A 17455-nucleotide genomic window follows, 5' to 3' on the forward strand; every position below is an offset into this window, starting at 1 on the left:
ATCAAAATAGTGTTGTGCTTCTTCTAGAAAACTTGTACATTTGACGAGGTATTCTGTATTCAGATCTGTGCCAATATATAAGGTAAGACCAAATAAAACACCAAGCTAGCCATCTCCATAACAAGATATGATATTATGGTTTGGATGCAAATGGTTGAACTGTTATCTTATAAGACCAAATAAAACACCTAGCTAGCCATCTTCAAGGTAGAGGAGGTGATGGGTGAAGCGAAGAATGATATAAGGTCAAGGGTTTCAGAATGCAAGTTTAAGCTGAAACAGAATTGTAAGACTCTTAAGATGAGAGGATTAAAGAGGCTGACACACACATCTGCCTCAATTTGCATTATGGCAGGTTTTGGCAGGCAAGAAGCCAGGCCTAGAAGAAGTCATTCTACATCAAAGTATTGGGATTGGGTTTTGGTCTGCTTTGAAGTTTGGAGTTTGTAATCATGACAATGTCCGAAATTGTCGCAATTAACTTGTGAGCATCTCTATGAATGAATCCATAGCCCATTGATCAGTTGAAGATAGACATCGAAGAAGAAATGTCACTGCAGCTCTAGTCACTGGCTTTGCATGCAACTTGACTTTTCTTCTCGAATGGCAGCTGATGAAGTTTTCCGCATCAAACTCCATTGGCCATGGAGAAAGTGAGCTACTTGCCGATTTGGTTCTTCAATATGCACATCAATGTTAAAATTAGACCAGTCGAGAAGAAGAGCAGGGATCCATTAAATGGAGACCCTACATCAAATTTAATTCTATGCGTACCATGCATAATTTCAGCAGTTCATTTGTAACATAATTACGTAATTGCAATTTGCATTAACAAGATTATCTTCCATCTATATATTAATATATAGAGGTGATAGAAGTATTTTATGCTATGATTATATTGTTTAGTTCCTCATAATTTTTATGTTATTCTTTTAAACATTATCTTACTTATGTTTATTATTTTAGGTGTTCTTGGGAGCAAATGAGAGGATTATGGAGAAAAGATGCATTCAAAGCCAAATAAATCTGTCTGTGCAGAACAGTCAACTTCAATGGATCATAGATGATAGCTCATATAGCGGAAAATTATGAATTATATATCGATGGAAACCCTATGAGTCTACTTTTCAGAGCTGTTGAAATCACATCAATATCAGTTTTCTATATAAAAGTAATGCACGATTTAGTGAGCCAAGGTCTGTTTGACCGAGAATCATGTTGTGGATCGAAAGTTATATTTCAAGACCCGGACCATTCCAAGCAGCCCATTGACGACTTTTGAAGTATCATTCTGATATATAGAAGATTATTGAGTCAATTTATGAGGTAAACAAGAGAAAATCCTATAAGAAAACAACCCTAGTTTGAGAAGGAATTTTATAACTCTATAAAAAGGGGACTTCTTCTTCTCTTCTTTCTCCCTCTTCTCCTCTTCTTTCTCATATATGTCCTATGAGATGGTAACAACTACGTTTTTGTGTAACTAAATTGTTCTTGTTAGGGGCGAGATTAGAAACTCCGAATATGTGTTAGACATGGTTTAATTCTTAGTTTCGTTATTATTAAGTTTTTGAAGTTATTTGATTTTCTTCATGTTTGTACATCATAGAACATTATGAACTTGTGAGTGAGGCTATAATTAGGTTGACTGATCTCTTAAATGGTTAGAATGCATTTTTCAAAGTAGTAAAACATGTAGGACAATCGGTGAAACCAAATAAAGAGGATTGCATGCTAGGTTGGCGTTTCCACACTAATTTTGCATACTTGTTTCAATCAAACTTCCATTGTGTTTATTGCTTAGGGTAATTCATTGAAAGGATATCGTCTATACCTGAATTGGTTATTCTAAAGGCTAAGTAACGGTACGTCATCTTCTCTAGTAGTTGTGAGAAGTAATAAGAACTTATGTAGTGCGTTCATGGTTTGTTCTTGATTGCAACCGATTCTTAACTTAATAATTGGAACTTAGTATTTTACACATGTTTTGAAACGTATTTTGTGGTGGACAATCTCTAATATCATCTCTATCTCATCCCTAATCTCTATGTGATGGGCATGTCAACTATGGAGTGGTTATTTATGATTATTTATTTTTATCTAACAATATGCGAGGTAATTATATATCCCTCAATGTAAAAATATCGCCAGCTAATAAAAGTTTAAACGCTTTAGAAAATAATCGTAACATTCCCACTGCTATAACTCTTTAGAAGGTTGGATGGATGATGTGTGGCACAAAGGTCTGATAAACTTAATTTCTCAAGAAGAGATTATGATAATTGCCGCAGGTGTAAAAGTCTATGTATAGAACACAATTATAGGATTTGAGTTGATATTCACTTGTCACCGATTAAAGTTTAAATCAGAAATAAATTTATCGCATACCCCCATCATGCCCACCACCCTAAGTGCATATCACCCTAAGTGCGTATCAAGTATTTTTTATAATACCATAGTTATAAATTTGTTGAAAAAAATAGCACTTGACATGCATTTAGTGTGGTGGGCATGAAGTGGGTATAATAGGGGTGAGCGACAAATTTACTCCACTTAAATCTCAATCTAGTTTAAAGTAACTTCTCATCGCAGATTAGTAATAAAGTCTTGAAGTATTTGAAAATACCGTCGTTATTCCTAAAAAAAAATAGGAAAAGAAATTATGATGGATACTCCTCCGATCAAGAACAAATAAATTCTCGCCGGCTAGGGCTCCATCTGGAGTCCCGTTATGGAGCATTGGAGCATTACCAAGAAAAAATACCATTTCTCCCGACAATGTGGGGCGAGTGATTAAGCACAGTAGCTTGTTCCTTGTGATGAAGGGCGACTTAGTTGTCTTGTTATTCAGGCATATAATATTCGATGGAATTATTCTTTTAGTTGAACGAATTAACCGCCGTGTAATGGATACTCGATAAACAACTAGCTTTAATCTTTTTCAACCACTAATTTTGAATGAATATTCATATGCAACTTCAAGTCTTCAACCTCAGTGTAAAGTTTGTAAACAATTTGATGAAATGCTTCGAAAGAGACTTTATTTTAATTTAGTGAACATAACTCTGCATATATTGTTCTTCGAAAGAGAACCTGTTTAAACCTAAGAATGATACCAATTAGCATCACACTATTACAGATTGAGATATATATGAATCCGGGTTTACATTATTTTAAGACAGGCAACGAGGCAATCTACCTAAGCGGGCAAACATTTACACTCCCATAGAACATAATTCTTCTGATGGAATTCATGGTTGTGAGCCTGTGATTGCGATTTGTGACCCAAACAACATTTTAGTTAATGTCATACTCTCATAATCAATTATTTAATTCTTAAAAATGACACAACTTTTGTCTCAATCTCTTATCCTCCACAATACCCTCTGATAGTGCTGGCCTACCTCACGCGTTGATTTCCAGAATAACACCAAGAAGTTTCAAACACAAAAAAGATCCTACTGAGGCTCAAACCTTGCCACGATCGCTATGCCGTATAGAGAACCAAGACAAGTCCGTCGCTGTTAACATATATAACAACAAACTACTACAAGGCAAACAGATTGATCAGTATTTAGGAACTTAACTTGAAATCCTTCTACAAAATTTGGTAGCTGGAGAAATTTCAAGTGGAACTTGAAGCAGTTCGAGAATGGAAGGTCAGGAGAAGGTTTATGTTGCACTTGGGAACCAGCTTCAAGATGGAATCAAGACTTTGGAGTGGACTTTGAGGAAGTGGAGATTTCAGCCGATTTCGATTGTAATCCTTCATGTAACCAACAGTGTTTCTGTCAAAGATTACGTTTCCACTCCATGTAAGTTGACCAATTACAGATTTCAATTATGGTTTCTTTGTAAATTAATTAATTATATATATATATAGTGCTTCTTGGCTGCGGAGGTCTGGATTGGTTTTCCGTCCGGATTTTCGCCGTTTCTCTACGATCCGGACGCCGACAATGCCGTTTTTTCTCACTGGAGTGACACCACACGTCCTAAATGCTGCTGTGACGAAGAAAAAGGTTAAAGAGATCAGGGTCCGACCGGTGCAACAACCTCACTCAGAACTTCACCACCGATCATGGTGGACCTCCGATTTCGATCTTTTTCGCATTTTTCTTCATCGCAGCAGCGTCTAGAAGTTATGGTATCACTCCGGTGAGAAGAAACAGCATAACCGGCGTCTGAATTGTGGAAAAATGGCGAAAATCCGGACTGAAAACCCGTCTAGACCTCCACACTTGAGAAATATATATTTATATACAAGGCCTTTCACATAAGGAGGTCCTTATCAAAGTTTAAGGTACGGATTTTCATTTTTGACCAACTTTTCGATTAAATTTTCTCATCTCCACCGTCCAATATCTAGGTTATAACGTATAGATCATCTCCACAAAATTTCAGCCGATTTAATGATCGTTAAGGTATCAAACTAATCACAACCAATGGACGTATTGAATTTTCCGAACCTGAACCGTTCATATTTTGAGTAGAAAATCGAAGTTATGTGTATCTTAACGGTTATGGAATCGGCTGAAATTTTGTGGAGATGATCTATACGTTATTAAATAGATTTTGACGGTGGATGTGTGAAAACTCGATCGGAAAGTTGGTCAAAAATGAAAATCCGTACCTTAAGCTAAGATAATGACATCCTTATGTGAAAAACCTTATATATATATAGAGATTTTCTCAGCTAAGGAGGTCCGCACCAATGATTTTGGTGCAGATTTCCATTGTTTTACCACTTTTTGATCGAAAGTTCTCATATCAACCGTCTAGTATCTAGATAATATTGTGTAGTTCATCTATGCAAAATTTCAGCCAATTTGGTGATTGTTAAGACTCTCAAAATCGAATAACAAATGGATAGACCGAATTCTGTAGAATATGAACCGTTCATATTTGTAACACACAAACGCAATTTTGAGAGCTTTAACGATTACCAAATTGGATGCAATTTTTCAGAGATAATCTACACAATATTATCTAAATATTAGACGGTAGAAATGAAGAAAGAAGGGCTATATATATATATATATATATATATATGCGTGTTAAAATAGCTAGCTAGGTTGATTATTGGTTTGGTTCCTTTGTAGTTGGGAAGCTTCCTGCAAGTTCTGTGAGTGATGTGAAACTGAAGATTCTGAGGAAGCTGGAGCAAGAAAAGATTGATAAAATCCTTTCCAAGTACATAGCTTTCTGCGGCAAGGCTAGGGTACGTATGCCGAAACACAATCATATATATCTGCATGGTTGCTCTTTAATATTCTTGTACATGACCGTACCTTATGTATAGGTGAAGGTTGAGATACTCAACGTGGAGAGATATGATGATCCTATCCATATGCGAATGCTAGATTTGATTTCGGGACTTCATATGACCAAATTGGTGATGGGATTTTTGTTCATGAAATCTTCTTCATGGTATGCAACAGCTTGAGCTAATTCTAGTACATAATTATAATACATAGTGATGATGTTCTAGTAGAGTTAAGGTTAAACTTGATTAGTTTGTATCTTGTGAAGGAAAGAAAAATAATGCAATCTAACCTTCATATGTGATGACTTTGCTCTAACTTTTTCTTTCTTTGGGTTGCTCTTCTCAAAATTCAAAAAAAAAAATGAATTTTTGATAATTAAGTTAAGAACAACCTGAATCTGTCAAAGTAATATTTGATAATTAATATTTATTTTTGAATTAGTTTCAATTTATCTCCCTAAATCTTACATTTAAAATGAGTTCATCCCTCAAACATTTATTTTAATCAGTTTTCCTCTTATATTTTTAAAAGATATCAAAGAATGACAAAATTTAGATTTTTTTATTGATTTTATCGATAATTATGCTACGAGACCTAATTTTAAAACTTCAAGGTTAATGTAAGCTTATTGAGAATTTTGATTTGAAACATTCTTTTGATCGATCAAAAATAGATTTTAACTAAGAAGATATGAATTTTATCTATTTTTGATGTCATTTAGAAGTATAAGGGGGAAACTGATTAATTTTAGGTGTAAAGTTTAAGGGGGAAAACTGATATGTCTTTGATGTTTATTGTTTTTGTTTTTTACATCCATTCTAACCTCAATAAATTAATAACCTTGTTTAAGTAATAATTTTATCTGGTCCTGACTTGGCACCAGTGTATATTACTAGGAACCTCGCTATATGCATTAGATAATATATTTTTTGAGATCTCTATAAGTGCCATTAAATATATAAAGTAATAATTACTTTAATAAAATTAAAAAAATCAGTTAAAATAATTAATAATTGATCAAATATATGAAAGAAATAGTGAATAAAATTCATAATACAAATTAAGGAAAGTAATTATTTAAACTTATCATTTTAAAGTTGGGTGTGGCTATTGCCACCCACAGTCTATTTTGTTTACCCCATAAATTATTAAATTATTGAAATACTAAAATGCCCTGATATAAAATTACCCTAAAATACAACAAGTTGTTAAAAATTACAATTTATTTCTTTACACTATCTTTTATTTTGCAAAAGATGCACAAAAAACCTAAAGATTAATTAGATTAGATTTCCTTTTAGTCGTTATAATAACTCTATTCACGATTCATTCATCTTCTACCATTTTAATAATAATAATAATAATAATGATAATAAAATATTCTACAAGTATCACTAATATATCAAATTAGTAGGTCCAATTTTAGATTCAACTCATACATGTGTGATGTGTTACATGTCTCTTTTTTTGTTTTGAGGTTTGGTTTGGAGCCTTAAATCGTTTTGTTGTTCTATAGTTTAATTGAATTATTAACCAACAATGAATGTGTACTTCAATTTAACACAGTCAAGTTAGCTTCATTCGTCTGGTGCAAGACACTAAGACCGAAGTTACTAGCTCATGATCTTTTCTTAATAGTGATTATTAAAATAAATAGGCAAAATTGCCAAAATACACCTCAAACTTAGCTGAAATTGTCAATTTGCACCCCGAACTTATATTTGAGTCAATTTACCTCTTAAACTTGGTAAAAATTACTGATTTCACCCCATCCGTTTAATTTATCTTTTTCTATTCAATTTCGCGTCACATGTCATGCACATGAGGGGTAATTTTGTCATTTTCTATTTATATTTTTCTTAAAAACAAATAAAAAATTTCTTTAAAATGAGGATTATTGTGTTAATCAAATTATTTATTTACATATTTTTTTCTACATACTTAACCCTACTTTGAATTATATATTCAACATATTCACCCATTCAAATATAGTGTGTTGTGTATAAATATATTTTTATATGTACACATTGTTCGAGGAGGAACAAAACGAGAATAATAACGACGTAATAGAACAGAACGTAACCGTTTATTGATTGATAATAATGCCAATATATAGGCATTACATAACCACAATCCTGTAAGATTCGGAGTCCTAATCTATTACAGAGATGCGAATCTATCTCTAACAGGAAACCTAATAAGGTTGAGACACACACAATGGTAGACTAGTAATTCTCTCAGAACACATATTGATTTTTAATTTTCAATGTATTTATTTATTTATATTTTTCTAATATCTTTTAGCATACCATATCACATATAATAATAAATATATAAATCAATAACATGTTTCGAAAAAACAAAAATTGTAGCAAGTGTTTCTTTTAAGTAATTTTATCAATTTATTTCATTATTAAATTTGAATAAATATATAATGACAATACTGCCCCTTAAATGCATGACATGTGACTTAAAATTGGATTGAAAACATTAAATTTAATGGATAGGGTGCAAATCAGCAATTTTTATCAAGTTTAGGAGGTAAATTGACTCAAATGCAAGTTCGGGGTGTAAATCGGCAATTTTTACCAAGTTTAGGAGGTAAATTGACTCAAATGCAAATTTGGGGTGCAAATTGACAATTAAGACTAAGTTTGGGGTGCAAATCGGCATTTTTGCCAAATAAATATGAAATTAAAAAAACCGGCAAATGGATTAACAAAGTAAGTTTAAAGTTAAAATTTTAAATTTTTTATGTAGGGTGAAAAAAGTATTATTGAAAAAAAATTAAAATTGAGGTGTAAAGAGAATGTAGGGTGAACAAAATAGACTGTGGGGTAGTAATAACCGTACCCTTCAAACTTACTTTGAGGCATGAAATAATACCAAATTTGGAAAGTGAATAAAATAAAATCCTAGCTAAAATAGAAATAGTTTTCAAACTAAACGATTATCATTAATTCAACTGGAATAACAACAAAATTCTCTATAAATTAATGATTTATTAATTTATCGATAATTTTATAAATCATTCATTTATCGATAATATAATAATTCTGCTAAAATAATAATTTTTTTCGGTCCCGACATTATTCATTTATAGAGGTTTTACTGAATGTGAATTGAATGGTGCCATGTTTGGTAACATTTTTGAAAACAATTTTTAAAAATAAAAATGGGAAAATGAAAAAGTAAAAACGTGAAATTGAAGTTTTCACTTTTCCATTGTAGAAGTTAAAAAATATTTTCAATTGGGAGCTTCTATTCATACATCTCAAAATGGTACTTAGACCTCTATTTTTTTCTTATATAGTTTTGACTTAGTAAATGCGTATGAAATTACCGAAAAATAATTCTTAACTTATATATTCTAAATTATAATGTAGATAATTATCATTTATATTTATTGCTAGAAAAATCCCAAAATGGATATCAAATTTTATAAAATGATTTAATTGATTACATTCTTTTTTGGTAAACATCTTAAGTCAAAAATTAAATGTAGATGATTAACATCAAATTGAATGTAGACGATTTAATGTATAAACTATATGACTATCTAAAAACTTTCTCATAAAACTTTGAGTTTAGTCAAAGAAGAAAATTCGTTGATTAGATGATAGAATATTTCACATACGTTGATGTTAATTCTTGGTGAGTATATATATATATATATATATGTCAGTGAATGAAAAAGTTAGTCTACCAATTTTTTCATGAATTTAGAAAACGAGTGAAAAAGTGAATTAATTCGAGAAGATAGTTTGTATGATTATTATATATTTTATGAGTTGTATATAATAAATGAATTTGAAATAGAGGAAGAAAGAAATTAATTGATAGTAGTCTGATTTAATATACCAAATTAGATATTGGGCATTTTAGAAAAACTATGGAGATTTAAATAGCATTTTAGGTATTTATAAAAGAAAAATGAAGGTCCACTAAGTAAGAAAGTCTAAATACCGTTTTTGGAGGTAAAAATAGAAGCTCTCTTTTCAATTTCCATTTTTTGTGTTTTGAGAAATATCTTAACGAATGTGTTCTATTCTATTTTTATTATCAAATGAAAATATGTGTATGAAACCGTTACCGAAACGACAACCTTATATATGTAGGAAACCGAAAACCATAATCAGCGGGTTATTGCACATCCATCAGTACAAGCCGGAATCTTGTGAGTTATTCATAATATGTGGCGGGAAGGAGGTATTCGTAAAAGGAGAGAATGATAAGAAACTATCAATGGGAGATGATCAAGAAACCATGGTTGCAAGAATGAAAGACAGGGCCAGTATCAGTCTTATCATAGGAAGTATATTTGGAAGTCGTCAAAGCTTACCTGCCTTATCAACAAGAAATCATCCGTCCAACTCGGAAAATATGCAGTGGGAAAACAGTGTTCAAGAAATTGAAATTTACATGCAGCAGTTGTGTTCAAATGCGGATTCAGAAAACCATCATGAACAGGAAAGTGATACTTCTCCACAAGCTAGTCCAACGGATGCCACAGTCCTGGAACTTAATCGAAATCCGAATCTGGTATGTTTAGTAGAATATATACCTCATATATACGTACACTAAAATACACCATGGGTTTCAGTGAGAAAAAAGAAAATACAATGATTAATTAGTAAGATCTCTTTCTAGGTTATTAGTGACTATTTATATGTTTCTACACTACACTAGAGCATTGCAGAAAAAATTGAGTCTCTGAAAATCAAAGTACGAGAAGCTCATCAGAGATTACAGTTGAAGAAGAAAGAAGTCCAGGCAAGTGTTGATAGGCGTCTCAAAGCGGAATGGGCCATTTCTTTATGCAAACGTCGGGTACGTAATATTAAATAAGAATAATCTTATTATACATCTAAACATGTTATATATGATTAAGAGGATCATCACGAACATGAAACTAGTTTATAATGGTCCTGATTCATATAACAGTGTAGCTAGTTTTTGCGTTTTCATTCTATCTGGCCACTCTGACCAATGAGATTTTGCAGGCTGAAGAGTTGGAAGTTCAAATAAAGAACGAGGTCAAGAAGAGAATAGAAATCAAGAAAGAACTAGACAAAGATAAAGATTTCCTCCATGAAGTAAAAACCGATGTTGAAGAAAGCAAGAACAAGCTCAACTCACTCATAGAGCTTCGACCAGAACTTTCACGGAGGCTCCATATTTCCAAAATGGCAAAAGCATGCATGGAGGTCCAGCTAGAGAATGAGATAACAAATCGTGCAGAAATGGTTCGAGAAATCGAAGAGTTGCGACGAGAAAGAGACGTTTTTCAGCGAAGGGTTGAATTTTGCAGGGAGAAAGGTGACGTAAGAATGGCAGGAAAGTCAAGCAGTGATGAACTGAGCTGCTGTCTGAGGGAGTACACAGTTGAAGAGATAGAATTGGCAACAGATAACTATTCACGGAATTTGTTATTTAAGACGGGAAGGGGTAGAAGTAGTAGTACCACTGTTTATAAAGGGCGTATCAACCATGATAGAGTTGCTATCAAGCTACAAGTTATCAACCCGGATGATGGACTGCCCCGAGAAAATTTTCAAGCCAAGGTAAACACATATTTGTAGATATATAATGATTGCCAAATATCTGTTTCGAAACAATCAGACAATTTAACATGTCATGCTCTGTGTTAGTTGATGCGAACTCGATTTTATAAACTTTCTTTTCGTGTTGCTCCATCAGTGGAAGTATATGAAATGTTAGTTTGAAGTTCAGCGGGCAACTCTTTGTCCAAAAATCATTGTGATAGTTTCATTATTATTAATGTTCTTTCGACAAAAAAAAGTACTATAGTTGGTCATTATACGGAATAGAAAACGTGACAGTATAACATGCATACATAAATCTCACATGATTCTTGTTGCATGTGTAGGTGAAGCTCATCAGTCAAATTAGGCATCCTCATTTGCTTGCCATGATAGGCTACTGTTCTGAGCTAAACTGCATTGTCTACGAGTACATGCACCATGGTAGCCTGCAGGATGTGTTATTTTCCTCCCCTGAAAACTCTGTTATCAGGAAATGCCGGGTTTTGACGTGGCACGACCGCATTCGCATTGCAACCGAGGTTTGCTCAGCCTTGTGCTACTTCCACCAGGCTCGGCCCAAGCCCATTATTCATGGGCACCTCAGTCCATCAAAGATCTTCCTCGACCGCAACCTCGTTGCGAAAGTGGGTGGGTTTGGGCTCAATCGATGCTACTATGACGAAAGCCATGTGGGCTGGGACATACGGGCTTTTGGGGTAGTGATTATGAATCTTCTGATAGGGAGGAATCTAGTTGATGATACGGATTGTCGTGGCCTGGTTCAGGCCTTAGACGAGAGTGCTGGGCCTTGGCCATCTGAGTTGTCTCAAGAACTTGCAGGCTTGGTATCACGGTGTTTATCCGTAAAGGATAGGCCCAATGTGGATTTGAAAATGATGATAATAATGGAAGAGCTTGATGTAATCAAGAAAAAAGCTGATGATTTAGTTGCAAAAGGATATGGAGTGAAGATTGAAGGAAGAGTTCAAGGGGAAGTCAGTAATGATGTCCCAAGTGTATTCCTCTGCCCCATATTTCAGGTTTGATGCTTCTCTCATTACTTAAATCACTCATCTTCTATGAAATACGGTACCATATAATTTGTTTTCTTATAACAGTTTTTTTTTTTTGAACTTCCTCTACTGTTTTGGTGCAGGAAATAATGAAGGATCCACATGTGGCTGCGGATGGATTCTCATATGAGCGGGAAGCCATCGGAGAATGGTTTCGAACGGGACACAACACATCGCCGATGACAAATTTGCAACTTAAGCACACAATTCTTGTCCCTAATCTTACCCTTCGTTCTCTTATTCGAGATTGGCATTGTAAAAGGTCGCTTACATATCCGCACTAGTAATGTGCAACTTTGATTCAGAGTAATGTGTATGGAAAAAAAAACTTGGTAATGATTTCCCAACATGCCTATCTAATTCTCTTGAGCAATGATTTCTCTGCTACATGCATCACATGTATATATGATTATAGTTATTCAAAAGTTTAAGATCTCCCAAATATTATTAAGAAGTTTAGAGATGTACTCAAAGAATTTCAAGAAGCATATTCCTAGAGATATGTAGTTGGTAGACCATAAATATTCATAAGAATACAGTCTCCATCATCCCTAGATCATATACTTGTCTGAAACATATTTTGGTAAATAGAAAGAGACACCAAATAGAAAATGTCTAAACATCTTGAGTCTTCTAATATGGGATCGATCTACAGCCATTTGCGTTTTTATAAATATTATCCCTGCAAACAGAATTAAGTAATGAACAGTTTAGCATTGAACTAAACTATAAGATATAGGATGATGTCAATAATTTAGCATCCCTGTCTGAAGTTGTGAACATGTGGGTGTGCACTGTCGAATGTTGATCTATCATTCTCTCTAAGACACAAGAAAGTCCAAAGGTAAAGAAACCTCCACAATTTTCCATAAATCCACAGCGACAATCCCTTTCTCAGTTTCACCTTATTTTTTCACAACATCTTTGCCTTAAACCAACTCTCCTATATTGGTTTTCTGCTAGTTGGTTAAACTGGTTTTATGCAATTAAAGAATGGAGAGCCAAGCAGCCAAGGTCTATGTTGCAGTAGGGAATGATATACAAGATGGTTTTAAGACTTTGGAGTGGACACTGAAGAAATGGAATTCTCAACTGACTTCCATAGTCATTATACATGTGGCTCACAACATTTCGAAGGATTTCATCTACACCCCATGTAAGTAAGTTGCATAAATCATTGAAATTTTCAGTATGATTGGAATTTTTCTTACTATAGTTGCCTTCTTTCTGTTTTGTGTCAGTTGGGAAGCTGCCTGCAAGTTCTATGAACGATGAGAAACTGGAAGTTCTTATAAAATATGAGCAAAAAAAGATTGATAAGCTGCTGCACAAGTACTTAGCATTCTGTGGCCAGGTTTAACAAACTGGTTCTTTATTTGATTCTTTCATATTCTCATTGTGGAAATTGAGGCTGAATTGCTCTGGTTCATGCTCATAGGTGAAGGCTGAAATACTAACAGTGGAAAATTGTGAGCAACCAATTCATAAACTCATCATTGATTTGATTTTGAGACACCAAATAACCAGACTGGTTATGGGATTCACATTTTTGAAGACTTCACCAACTTGGTATGTAACAGGATATACAAATCAATCTCTATATTTTGTAACTCAACTCATGTGACAAATGGCTATCATTGAATTTTATCTCCCCAATTCTTATACTTTGCTATTATGTTCAGGAGGATAAAGAATGCAGTGAGTGCAGCATTTTACATTCATCATCAGAAGCCAAATTTCTGCGAATGGTTCGTGATTTTTGGGGGAAGACTAGTTTTCCTTAGAGGAGAAAATGACAAAGGAATCATGGAGGATGATCAAGGTGTCATTGTTGGAAAACTGAGAGAAAAAGCCAGTTTCAAAGGATGGTTAGCAAAGGTGTTCAATGAAACCTCAGCAACTTCCCCAGATAGAACTTCAGCAAATCTCAACTCCCCCATAAATTCACAAAAAAATTGGGAATGCCATGTCCAAGAAATTGAAGACTACTTCCTGCATTTGTTATCCTTGAAATTGGAGGAAGAAGATTGTAAGCAGGAGAATGAAGATGTTCAAAACAGTCGAATGGAAGCTAACATGGTAAGTGTAAACTGAGATTGAAATGTCAAATTAATCATACTTTGCTAAATCTGGCTTCAAGTTAATATTAATTTATGCTACTAGTTTTGAATCTAATATGAAGTAGGTAGATAATGATGTACATGTTTCAACGGCTCCACCAAGTTATCTCTTTTGCCACCAAATTCCAAATCTTTTTCTTTCATGGCTTGTCTTTTTGACCTTATAACATTATAACCATATGACAGTGATGCACTGATGGTCCTGTTTGTGAGGGGAACTTGGTCCAGTTTGGTTGTTATTTTGATATGCACCTCATGCTTATGCCTATCCTATCCATGTTTTAGACTCCGCGTATAAAACTATACACCCAAATTAAAATTAAAATTCTTCGTTTCTCCAAGTGTCACTAGTCATAAGTAAAACTCGTATTTCAGATTGCTGCAGAAGAAATGAAAACAAAGCTAAAGAAAGCTCGAGACACAATCGAGGTAAAACGAAAGGAAGCCAAGGCCAATGTCCAGAGACAAATTAAAGCACAATGGGCCATTAGTCTATGCAATTTTCGGGTATACTAATTATATCATCATTCGATCAGTTTTCTTTGGCTTTTTTATTTTAAGTTTATGTTAGATAAGCAAGTAAGACATGTTTTATAGGCTCAAGAACTTGCAGAACAAATACATGAAGAGATGAAAGCTCGTGCAGAACTAGAGAAAGCGCTAGACTCTGAAAAGGAGCAGCTTCATGAAGTTATAATGGACACTGGAGAAAGCAAAAATAGGCTGAGTTCACTAATGGAGCTGCAATTTGAGCTCTCAAATAAGCTGCATATTTCCACATTGGCGAAATTAAATACCGAGACACAACTAGAGAAAGCCATAAGCACCAGGGAAGAGATGGTTAAGGAGATTGCGGAACTACGGCAGCATAGAGATGTTCTACATCGCAGAATCGAGTTTTGTAAAGAAAAGGATGTCATTGGAATGGTTGGTAGGCTCACTGACACGAGCTGTGGATTGAAGAAGTACACAGGTGAAGAGATCAGATTGGCTACGAACAATTTTTCAGAACGCTTAAGAATTAAACCAGGAGGGGACTGGAACACAACTATGTACAGAGGGCGCATCAACCATGCAACAGTCGCAATCAAAATCCTCGACCATGCTAAAGGAGACTCTGAGCAAGATTTTAAAGCCAATGTAAGCATCATTTCCACACATCAAACTAGGAGACTACATAATTTGGATAACATTTCTCACGAGATATGTGACATGTTATGTTGCAAAGTTGTCGTGTCAATTTTGTTGGACTAATTGAAATCTTAATATCATAAGTTGATCCTTTGTAGGTGACACTTCTTAGCCACATAAGACACCCGCATCTAGTAACAATGATCGGCTTCTGCACTGAGCTAAGGTGCATTGTGTTTGAATACATGCACAATGGTAGCTTGAGGGACATACTATTAAGGGATTTGTTGTTCTCCTCCCACATAAGCTCTAAGAAAAGAAAACGAACCTTAGGGTGGCACGACCGGATCCGTATTGCGATGGAGATCTGCTCGGGCCTGGGCTTTCTCCACATGGCGAAGCCCAGGCCAATTGTTCACGGACGACTTTCCTTGTCCAACATCCTCCTCGATCGCAATCTCGTCACCAAATTAAGTGGTTTTGGGCTCTCACGCAGTTACAATGAACAAAATGTTAGATCGGACATTCGGGCTTTTGGAGTACTGTTGATGCATCTTTTAGTAGGAAGGAATTGGACTGGACTGGGCCAGGCCATGAATATGGACCGAGCAGCTGTGATTCGAGATCTAGATGAGATGGCTGGACATTGGCCTTTGGATTTGGCAGAAAAACTGGCCGAGTTAGCTTTGGCTTGCTTGACAAGTAACCGTGGACCTAGTCGAGATTTGAGGCTGGCAACAGTGATGGAAGAGCTCAATGTGTTGAAGAGAAATGGTGATGATATTTTGGCAAGAAGAAGATGTGAGGGGATGATAGATGGAGATGTAGAAAATAGTGACACCGATGATGTACCTAGTTGTATCCTGTGCCCCATTTCTCAGGTATGTTGTGCTTCTTTTCCTCTCCTCCATATCAAAACGTTTACAACACCAACAACATTAATCGTGCTAATTTGCAGGAAGTGATGAAGAATCCACATGTGGCAGCGGATGGATTTTCGTATGAACTTGAAACGATAGAGGAATGGCTAGGAATGGGGCATGACACATCGCCGATGACAAACCTAAGGCTGAAGCACACATTACTTACCCCTAATCACACCCTTCGTTCCCTAATTCAAGATTGGCATAATAAGAGGTCCCTTCCACCACCATAATAATAGATAGCTGATTAGAATTAGGATTAGTTTTTGTAGCTCAATGGCATCAATGTGCAAGTTCTTCACAAAAAAAGAGCACCCATTTTCCCGCCGGAATTTCTATCAATCTTCACTTTGGGAAGACTTTTGTTTTGGATCCGAACATGGGAAGCATATGAAGATTTACCTTCCTAATATACTCTGGGAATCATTTGATGCCCCGATAAATCCCATTCAATTGGTATCTAAAGAATTTGAACTGAATAGTCTCTCAAAAGACAAAAGAAAAAACAATTAAGATTAAGAATGTGAAAGAATAGAGAATTTATATATTCTACAAGAGAAGTCGTAGCTACTAGCTAGTAGGAATGGCAACAAGGTCGACTGAAGTGGGGGGCAGGATTACAGAGTTCACAGCCGGCCGGGGAGATAGTATTGGCTACCGATAATTTTTGTTGGCGATTGAGATCACAGTCCGAGGAAACGCAGGAACGAATGATGTAGTAACCAGTGGTAGAGATCAGAACTTGGATATTCCAAGACAATTCTACTACCCCATAGATAATGTAAGCTTTTGATTTCTATAAACATGTTACCAGGTAATTTGGAAAAGAGTGGTTCTTGGAACATGAGGTATGTACTAATCCAGTAGTCTATTTCTGATGCAGAAAGCAATGAAGGATCCACATGTACGTGGTAGCTAATGAGTTTTCATACGAGCAAGAAGGCATAGAGAAATGGTTGCAAACCTGCAAACTGGGCACAACACATCACCACTGACCAATCTGCTGGAGCTTGAGAATAAAATTATCACCCCCTACTTGTAGTTGTACCCTTGACCTTCTTATCAAAAACTGATATCGTGAAACATCTATTGCTCATCCAAATCCATAATATCTTATTTCTAGTTGAACTAATAGTTAATACAATTGTTATTACTTATTACTTGGTCGATCAGAAGTATTTTGATCAGATACTTTTATTGGTTGGACTTTTGTTTATTGTACTTGACTATCTTTTCATCAAGAAATGAATAATGGTGATAGTTCACTGGTATTTAATCATGTATGCCTCTAGTATTTCCCTTGGTTTTCGATACTAGCCTATAATATTTGAGATCGAGTACTGTTTTGCATGACTTAAAAATGCCGCCACTTTCATTCTCTGCAGTGAACATATA

At 34.9% G+C, this 17455-nt stretch overlaps 2 protein-coding genes across 3 annotated transcripts; both read left to right on the plus strand.

Annotated features, from left to right (window-relative positions):
* The first annotated feature begins 3593 nt into the window (after window positions 1-3593).
* On the plus strand, window positions 3594-12186 carry LOC126798519 (putative U-box domain-containing protein 50). Its single transcript, XM_050525524.1, has 8 exons — window positions 3594-3815; window positions 5103-5221; window positions 5303-5430; window positions 9386-9809; window positions 9957-10097; window positions 10271-10831; window positions 11158-11853; window positions 11970-12186. The coding sequence occupies exons 1-8, from the start codon at window positions 3653-3655 to the stop codon at window positions 12168-12170; spliced, it is 2433 nt and encodes an 810-aa protein (XP_050381481.1). The 5' UTR covers window positions 3594-3652; the 3' UTR covers window positions 12171-12186.
* A 477-nt stretch (window positions 12187-12663) lies between these two features.
* LOC126798529 (putative U-box domain-containing protein 50) lies at window positions 12664-16392 on the plus strand. Of its 2 annotated transcripts, XM_050525533.1 has the most exons (9): window positions 12664-12730; window positions 12850-13042; window positions 13128-13240; window positions 13325-13455; window positions 13569-13965; window positions 14382-14513; window positions 14604-15146; window positions 15296-16018; window positions 16096-16392. In XM_050525533.1, exons 2-9 carry the CDS (start codon window positions 12880-12882, stop codon window positions 16291-16293), a joined length of 2400 nt encoding a protein of 799 aa, XP_050381490.1. In that variant the 5' UTR covers window positions 12664-12730; window positions 12850-12879; the 3' UTR covers window positions 16294-16392. The 2 variants fall into 2 exon arrangements, with proteins under 2 accessions (XP_050381490.1, XP_050381498.1); XM_050525541.1 differs by lacking the exons at window positions 12664-12730; window positions 12850-13042 and having other exon boundaries at window positions 13123-13218.
* The last annotated feature ends 1063 nt before the right edge of the window (window positions 16393-17455 follow it).

The sequence above is a fragment of the Argentina anserina genome, chromosome 1, assembly GCF_933775445.1.
Source record: "Argentina anserina chromosome 1, drPotAnse1.1, whole genome shotgun sequence".
NCBI lineage: Eukaryota > Viridiplantae > Streptophyta > Magnoliopsida > Rosales > Rosaceae > Argentina > Argentina anserina.